The sequence below is a fragment of the Quercus lobata genome, chromosome 11 (genome assembly GCF_001633185.2).
Source record: "Quercus lobata isolate SW786 chromosome 11, ValleyOak3.0 Primary Assembly, whole genome shotgun sequence".
Classification (NCBI taxonomy): domain Eukaryota; kingdom Viridiplantae; phylum Streptophyta; class Magnoliopsida; order Fagales; family Fagaceae; genus Quercus; species Quercus lobata.
The window spans coordinates 13,754,984-13,764,765 of NC_044914.1; the positions used below are offsets into that span (position 1 = coordinate 13,754,984).

The 9,782-nt window shown below is 34.7% G+C and overlaps 1 protein-coding gene across 1 annotated transcript; it reads right to left on the reverse strand.

Moving 5' to 3' along the window:
• Positions 1 to 7,847: 7,847 nt before the first annotated feature.
• Positions 7,848 to 8,994, reverse strand: LOC115967438. Its single transcript, XM_031086530.1, has one exon. It carries the CDS (start codon positions 8,928 to 8,930, stop codon positions 8,028 to 8,030), a length of 903 nt encoding a protein of 300 aa, XP_030942390.1. The 5' UTR covers positions 8,931 to 8,994; the 3' UTR covers positions 7,848 to 8,027.
• Between the last annotated feature and the right edge of the window lie 788 nt (positions 8,995 to 9,782).

Here is a 9,782-nt window from a genome sequence, read left to right on the forward strand (position 1 = left end):
TTTTCCTTGGAAAGCCTTTTACAAAAACTCATGAGACTTTTCATAAAAAATTGCTTTCCAAAGAAAACTCATGACATTTTCACCAAAACCCTATTTTCCAAATAAAAAGCCATTTTTCAAAAATTTAAAAATTTACATTAAAAGCCGTCAAAAAAGAATTGTTTTCAAGTAATTTACGTGTGGACTGGAGTCTCCAATTGCTCCGCTTTGGCTGGAGTTTCCAATTGGGCAGTTTTTGTCATAAATATTGTCTAGGGTGTTTGCGGTGGAGTATGGTGCAGTTTTAGGCAATTTCTAACATCACCTCTTGCAATGTGGTTTAGCCAAAAGCATAATCACACTGCACCTTATTTTTCGCGGTCACATGTGTGGTGTAGTGCAGTGTGGTGCGATTTAGAGTTTAACTAAAACCATAATCACACCACACCTTATTTTTGCGGTCACATGTGCGGTGCAATGCATAAGATGCAATTTGAAGGCAACATATTTTTCAAATTTTGGGTTTTTCTATCCAGCCCAAAACTGATTTTTCCCTTTGTTTTTGGGCTAAGTTTTAAACTATTGAGCTAATTTTTTTTATTTTTTATTTTTTATTTTGGGGCTGACTTTTCTAATCAACACTTACTAGGATTATTAAACTTTTTTTTTTAAACTAAGGTTATTTAACTATTAATAATATATATATATATTAATATATATATAAAGGGTGCAGTGCGGTGCGATTTATACGGTTTTTTTATTATAAAATCGCAAACTGCATTGCACCATGCGGTACAGTGCACTTGCGGTGTGGTGCAATTATGCTATTTTTCAAACGATTTTGATGCAATTTTTGTGGTTTGTGCAGTTTAGCGAACAATTCTAAATATTGTTGTCACTTTATTTCTTTTGCCCAAAATAATTTACGTGTCAAATTTGCAACAAAGACTATTAAGGAGACAATCAAAAATAGGAATAACTTTTTTGAAGGTAAACAATGAAGAAGGAGAGGTGGGGTTAGAATCTGAGCATCCAAGTACATACAAAAAAGGATGCCAATACTAAATTATCACTCGAATCCCAAATCACTATCTTTCCTTGATCTTTTTTTGAGAAAGTTTCCTTGATCTTATCAACACAACAACCATACATTTTTTGATAAAGCATCAACAAGCACACATGTTACTAAGATAATATATGAAACACATAAGAAGATAATATAAGAATAAAGTGTACAATCTCTTTTAAAATGTAATTGATGCATTTTCCAAAAAAATTAAAAAATAAATTTGTAATTGATGCATAGTATTATATATGGATGGAACATAGATGATACTGGCTACATATTGTCAACGCGTTTGAGGGTAATTTAAGTTACATTTTAGAGAAGCTCTCCATTAATTTTTTTTATTTATTTTTGGTTTAGGATAGTTACTATACAAAGTTTAGCTATAAAATTAGTTGTAGTCTAAGATTATAACTTTATTCAATAAAAAAAAATTAATACATATTTTAAAAATCTAACCATTGAAGTTCATGTTTTATACGCTCTTAATACGAATGTTAAATTTTGTGTCAATCAAATATTATTTATTATATGATCTGTGGGGCCAGAGAACTTATGACTCGGCCCACTTTCCATTAGGACCCAAGGCTCGTGCCGAGGAGAGTAGTTGCCGAGGACAAGTGGTGAAAGACCAAACAACCTAGAGGTGCAGCCAAGGATGACCCTGTCCTCGGCATCCCGAGACTTCAAAGGGAAGAAAGGCATGTCGTCCAAGGCAGCCTCCGAAGCGCCCCTAGAAGAAAAGACGAGTAGAATGGGACTCACATGGGGGTACGGAGTGGGAGTGGTTCAAGGAAAAGACGTCACCTCTGCATTGAATGCGCCCACAAACGTCCTGGCCATATTAATGGGAAAAGACTCCTGAACAGTGTGGTTTCGGTTATTGCAACTAACAAAAAGTAGGGGGAGGCGGCTGATGGGACAGGTACTCGAATAGGTACCTGCCTGATCAACAGATGGAGGATTAAGATCAACCGTGAAGGGCTATATAATGTAAAGGCTCAGGCGCCAAGAAGGGAGGGACCCCGAAATAGAAAAAGGAAGAATATGAACATTAAGCTTGATGGGCAAGATTCACGGACAACCATGGCTCGTCCCTGCGTGTCCACCACGAATATCATGACTAACCACCGTTCGGTGATCAAGGCCTAGCCTTTCAAACCCACGCTCTACAAATTATATTGTTTGGGCCCTTAACGTGCGAACCCAACATCATTTTGGGGTCGTTACAAATTGAGTCCTTACATGATCTATAAACTTATATTTTATACATAATTTTAAACTACAAAAACTTGCAATTTAAAAAATTTATTGATGACATAACTATTGAATTTTAGAAATTTTGCAAGTATGGAGGATATAAGAAGAAGATGTAATCCAAAGGTGGATTTGTCAAAATTCACCTCCAATAAAAAGATATTGAATAAGGTTGTAACCTTAGGCTGCAACTAGTTTTGTAGCTAAACTTTGTCATTTACTAAGTGTATTAATAAATTCCTTATAAATTAAACTTATTTTTTGCAAGCTAAGCATTCTTTGGTTTGCTTGTGCTAAGTTTGGATTTCTTTTGAATAGCCGCGTGTTTAGATTGAGCATAGTAAGTAATTTATACTTAAATACTTGTAAAATTCTATAATGAGATTTTCATAACTATTTTGTAGTGAGTTGTTGAGTTTAGGCAAGCAGGTGGCTTGCATGGTGATATAAGATGGTTTACATCGATATTGGGAGTGTTGATTGTTTTGTGTATTTTTGGATGATTATTATTGATTTGGTTTTAATTATTATTTCCTCTTAAGGACTTTTTGTAAGAGCATTCTTATCAAGAATGCTAAATATTTTAGCATTTATCACTCCAAAATCCTACTTTATCAATTTTAACATACCATTTTACAATCCACCAACCATCAAACATTCCATTTTTTTTTTTTACAACTTCATTTAAATAATATTATTTTTATTTTACCACTTTCTCTCTCTTTCCACCACTTTCTTCTTAATAGCTAGCCACTGTCAACCACCACCACCATAAACCATCAACATTCAACAGCAAACCCAGACCCATGGCCAACCCACTGCCACCACAATCAGCATCCATCCAAAAATCAACCCCATAGCCACCAAAAAAAAAAAAAAAAAAAAACAACAACAACAAAAACTAAACTAAACTTGAGAGAGAGAAGCCTCACTGTGAGAGGAAGAGAGGGAGGCGAAGGATAGAGTGGCGAACAAAACCCACAAACCCAAGACCCATGGTGGCCACGACAAGCAAAACCCATCAAACCCAATACCCACGCCTCAGCCACAACAACCCACCTAGTCACCACCTACTCACCTTATTCTCAACCCCAACCAAAACCCACCACCCCGATCTCAACCCCAGCCAAAACCCACCAACCCAAATCTGTGCCAAGAATCATGGTGAATAGTCTTCAAATTGTCATGAACATTCGCGATTGTGAGGCGATAGCTAGCGAAGCAGTCCCATTTCAACGAAGAAGTGCCTCTCAGGTCCATGATTTGGAGGTAGATTGAGATGTACCCTAGCAAAGCTTGCGAGTCTCCTTTCAGATGCACGAGGAGCCTGCAATCGTAGCCGCCAACCTCGAAGTACTTGCTCCACAGAACGCAGATCCACGTACCCAGACCCATGAACCTAGACCCACAAACCCAAACCCACAAAATCGCCGGAGCACATCAGACCACGACCCACGACCATCGGTGAAGCACAATCATCGACAGAGCACACTCATCGGCGAACCAAATCGACAAAGCACAGAGAGAGAAGAGAGAAGAAAGAAGTAGAGAGAGGAAAAAGAAAGATAGAAGAGAGAGAGAGAGAGCCTGAGGTGAATAAAAAATAATTTTTGTTTTTCAATTGTACCTACAGTGCAGTCTCAAATATGAGATTGCACTGTCGCTTGAATCTTAAAAATTTAAGATTTAGCCGGTTTGATGGAGGGGTGTTTTTATCTCATAAATGCTAAAAAATAGGATTTTTAGCATTTGAGAGTTTAATGTGAATGCTCTAAGATTTTAAGAAAACTCTATGTAATCCACATTCAAGTAATACATGAAAACTCATGTCTTAAGAATTTTATTTGTGAAAGATATTATGGTGAATAACAATTTCTAGACTCTCAATTAATATAACCTCTTTAGTTAATAAATACCATGAAATTATAAATTTTAAACTCCTTAATGGAAGGAGAGTTATTAAATAAATTTTAATCTAAAAGGTCCCCAATCTACCCTACATATATAACATATGTTTCCATCCAAATGATATATATTCGGTAAATGTTATAGGCTAAAAGACCTCTTTTATCCATACACTATCTTATAACTTAGGGTATGTTTGGTACACTGAATGAGGATTACGACAAGAATTGTAATCTTTATTACTAGTAATAAAGTGTGTTGTAATGTAATAACTAAACATATTCATTAGTTTGGTTATGAGTTATAACATTAGAATGAAACTTAACATTTATTTTAGGAAATATCTTACTCATACAATTATATCTCCTTAAAATTTGTTATTTTTAAATTTAAGAGAGATATGTGTTATTTTTTATGATTTTTTATTTTTATAATTGTTAGATGTATATGGAAAGTTTGCTTATTTGGAAATATATTAATTTTTGAAATTATTGCACTTACTAAGGAATAGCTAATACAACCTTTTAAAGAGGAATAATTATTCTTCATTTTGAAGAATAGCTATTCATAAGGAATGACTACTGCTTGTAATAAAAACATAACCAAACTAAAAAATAACTAAATCATAGGAATAACTATTACATTACAGTGCCTATTACAGTCCACCAAACATGCCCTTAATAATTTGAAGATTTTAAGATGGTTATAAACACAAGAGAAAGCCTCTTTCCCATTCTTTTTGCCTCATTGGGACATGTATTAGCGTGTTATTGACTAGTGCTTCCCTTGGTGGAGAATGATAAATACAGCTCGAAGGTACATTGAAATTACATTATTCCTTAATTAACTAGAAGTCTTGAACCACCAATATGGCCTGTTTATGGAAGTTAAAATAAAATAAAATAAAATAAAATTCTATGACCACAACCGAAAAAAAAAAAAAAAAAGTATCGATGAAATCCATGGATGGAACCACCATTGGCCTTTGGGGGGGGGGGGGGGGGGGGGGGGGGTGGGGGGAATGCCCCTCTAAATTTTTTGAAAAAAAAATTATTATATATATGTGTATTAATTTTAGCAATTTTGTTTTATACAATTACATTTTGTTTCCCTTTAAGAATAGCATTGATTCTTTTAAGAGTAATGCTATACTCAAACTTTTTTATAACATTTTTACAAACTATTTTGGTAGCTTTGCATACGAGCCCACTACTTACATCATTTTTTTTACTTATCAGTAACCACTTATCACATCAGTAATTTATTAAAAACTTGTAGCTAGCATTTTCCTTATTTTAGTGACCATAAAATAATTTATAGATCTAAAATCTAAAACAAAATATATAAGGCCAAAAAAAAAAAAAGCTCAACAACAAAAATTACTAGTAAAACTAAACAATTAAGCTCAGTTAATTAATTTTATCCAAAATAAATAACCCTACCTTTTAAAAAATTCTAAACAAAAATAATTTTATTCTTACCCACAAAAAAAAAAAAAAAAAAAATCACAACAACTAAATAGCAGAGTTAGAGGTTGAAACTGCTGCACACAGCCAATAGTAAAGCCGCCTCCTCTAACTCAAAGTTCTGGTTCCGTCCCTAGATATATCTCACAAAGAAGAAAATGTAGAGCTATGTCTATGTGTAGGTGTCAATCCTTTTGCAGTGGCAATTACTATTTTTTAATACGCATCCACCTAATGCAGAATCCATTGTTGCCAAATTTCATTTCATTATTATTTATACGTTTTTTATCTGAGATAAAAATATTACTTTAGTCAAATTAAATTATATATGTGTATGAAGCTTGTTTTAAAGAACTTGAATCTCAGTCATTGCCCTTCTATTCTCACAAGAATTTGTACTTGCGGTGGTCATTTCATTTTTTATTTTATTGTGCGTATATAAGTGTTATTCTCTTTGCAGGAACACGCATGCTGATTTCATTATTTTTTATAGTAGTCGAAGATGTTATTATCATGGTTTTAAAAATTGAATCGAGCATCAAACCGTTGTTTTAAAAATTTCCGGTTCAACCTCGGTTTTTGCCCGATTTTTGACTGGTTGTTGACCGATTTTGGGGGTTTTAATCGGACCGAACTAGCTCCCAATTCCCAGTTGAACTGGTCAGACCGGCCAGTCTGGTCTGGTTTTTAAAACTATGGTTATTATAATAATAATATGAATCATGCAATAATGTATTATATTCAATAGTCGAATTTGTTATGTACATATTGTAATATATGGGCAAATGATAGTTTATTTATTTATTTATTTTTGAGAAAGAAATGATGGTTTATTTAGACGTAGAAAATGTGGTATTTTTTGGTTGTCTTTGTTAGAGCATTAGCATTGGTAAAGACAAATTCTTAAAATGCTAATTTTAGCACCACAAAGTATAAAATTTATTGTTACATTGGTGATGCCATAGTTCAAAATATTTGGCAAACTTAATGTGCATTTGGGAAGCGCGTTTTGCATTTCATTGCGTTCATGTCTACGTTTTCAACTTTTTTTTTTTTTTTAAGCCTTTGGGGTGTGAACAGTGCACACATTAACTTCTTCAACAACTTTTCAGTTGTGGGACTGAAAAACCCACTTTTCAACCACTTTTTTTTTATTAAAAATAGATCTCACGATATTATTCACACATTTAAAATTTATTTCACTACAATATTTTTCAGTTTTCAGTTTTCAATGGTATCTAAATGGACCTTTACTACTGGTTTACTGTAGCAAATTGCTATTTGTTTTTAATAATTTTTATTCTTTTTCCTGTTGCTCTTTTTATTTATTTATTTTTGTTTTTTAGCTCATCTCTCTTTCTCCCATTGCTCTTTCAGACCAGAGCTCCTTCCTCCCCTCTTTCAAGGTCAAACCAGACTCACTCTCTCTCTCATCTCAGATCAAACTCACACCGTGTCTTCGTGGGTCTCTTCAAGGTGGATCACGTCGTGAGTCTCTTTGTGGCGGTCACACCGTGGGTTCAGCTGTGTGGGTCACAGTGGTGGTGGGTTGTAGTGGGTGTGGTGGGTCGATTTGTGGCGGTTGAGATGGGTTCCGATTGGGTTGTGGGTTGTTGCGGTGGTAGTGGGTTGTTGATCAGGCCATGGGTTGCTGTGGATGTGGTGGGTCGACTTGTGGCGGTTGGGATGGGTCGGTGTGGTTGTGTTGGTGGTGGGGTTCGTAGGTCGGAGTGGCTGGTTTTTGGGTTTTTTACACATTTTTTTTTTTTTGGCTAGATATATAATTTATATATATATATATATATATATAGAGAGAGAGAGAGAGGGATTTATGCTCTTAAGGCATATATCAGTGTACACCATTTGGGCACATAATAGAGGAAGCACGGACACTTTCAGCCAAGTTGAGACTACTCACACACAAGGCGCAAGGGTATCAAAGTAGCTGATAAGCTTGCAAAATTAGCACAAAACTTGTATGAACCACAAGTGTGGATGGAGGATATTCGTAGTAATGCTCTGCAATTTGTATTTTTTGACAGAGGCTTAATGCCTGTTTAATAAAAAGTTCATGATCGTTTTCTCAAAAAAAAAAAAAATATATATATATATATATATATATGTTTTAAGAAATTAACCGGACCAATATATATATATACACACACACTAATATGCCATCTGGAAAATTTTGTATTCCATTTCACTTTGAAATATTATATTGTTGTCACCTTATTTGTCCAAAATTAGCGCCAAATTTGCAATAAAAGAAAAATTGATAAACATTAAACAAACCCATTAAGGGGCAAATATATTTTACAAGAAAATAAAAGGTGACTAATGTCTCAATGTCGTCATTACTGATAGTTGGAGCATGTTGATCGAAGGTACCAAGCAAGTCGTTTAGACAAAGCAACCTTGTCAATCTCTTGGTTGCAGAAAAAATATAAGACAGTTTGAGCTGAAATTCCAAACAAAATCACTGGAAATAACAAACCAAATGTTGGCACAGCAGACAATTTTACTCTCCAATCAGTACTCCCAGAATTCAATTTTTCTCCCAACATAGATATTTCTTGATGAAGCTGAATCCATTCGCAAACCAAAAAAAATAACAAGACTACCAAAATGTCTGTACGCCCCTTGATCAGTTCTCTACTCCTTTTAAGGGCTGCCATCCCATGAATCCCTTCAAACATTGATACAAAAGAAGCAAGCAACCAGTGTTCAGTGAAGAATTGAAGAGCTATGAACAGAAACAAAACGATGCAAGCGACCAAAAGGAGAAGAGGGTTGTTTGTGTGGTAAGCCAATATGGAAAGACATATAGTATTGATTAATAATGCCCGGTAGAGACTCACGAAAGCCATGACCAAGAAAAAGGTGTCAAAGTAGTGCAGAAAAATGTAGAATATGGCTCGGAAGAAGCTGAAGAAGGGTATTGGTTCAGAAGTGTAGACAGAAGCTATGGTGAGGAACATAGCAATGGTGGAGGGCACAAGAGTGAACACAAGGAAAACTATTTGGTGGATGATCGGCAGGAGAAGAGTTAGTACTATCTCTTTGTTCAATATTTGGTGATAAAGAGTACCAAATAAACACTTAAAAGCAACATAGGCGCAAAATAAAAGTGGTGGACATAAAATTGAGACAAAGAATATCAGTAAACAAGCCTTCGTTGAAAGAAAAGGGATTGAAATGCACAGCCTAAGAATTCCCAATAAGCTATTATTTGAAAGTTGCTCCTTAATATTATCCATGACCCAGAGAGTGAGAGTGAGAGTGAGAGTGAGAGAGAGATGGGCTTATGAACCGTGAGAATCATATATTTATACCATTATGGGGACCCATTCCACACTCTCTACAAAATGAATGAAGTTTCAGTGAAGATTCGTCTGGCGAAGGAAGTTGATAGGAAGCTCTAGAAAGTAGGTATTTACCTTTATAAAGCAAATTTATAATAAATAAAGAAATAAAACGAAAGCAAATCTTTTAAAATCTTTCCTATATTTACTCTGGTTTACAAATTTACCATAGATATAAATTCCTGAACGCGTGTACTATTTAAAACGCGTCCATAGCGTGTTGCTAAAAAAAGTGATAATGATAGGAAATGGATGAAACGCGTTACTTATAATTGCACTTGAATTTCTTGATGGTATGCGTTTGGATTGGCGTATGCGTCTCCACGTCCAACGTTTCACGTTTTTTTTTTTTTTTTTTCTTAATCTGAAGCGCGTGTGGCTTTATGTCACAACAATGGATCCCATGCAGTGGCGACCCCACGTGCAAGTCAGGGTGTTCCTAGGAACACCCTGACTTGAAAAAAAACCTGAAAAAAAAAATTTTTTTACAAATTTTTTTATACTTGCTCTGTATTATAGGAACACCCTCAAATTAAAAAAAAAAAAAATTTAATTGTTCTGCTTTCAAGCAAAAAAAAAAAATAATAAGAAATGAAGAAAGCCCAAAATAAAATTTGGTAACAGAGGCAAGCCCACGGCAACTCGACAAGCCCAACAGATTACAGAGGCAAACCCACGGATTCTCAAAAAAAAAAAAAAAAAAAAAAAAAACCAAACCAAACCCCAATACAGAGCTGCAGAGCAAAT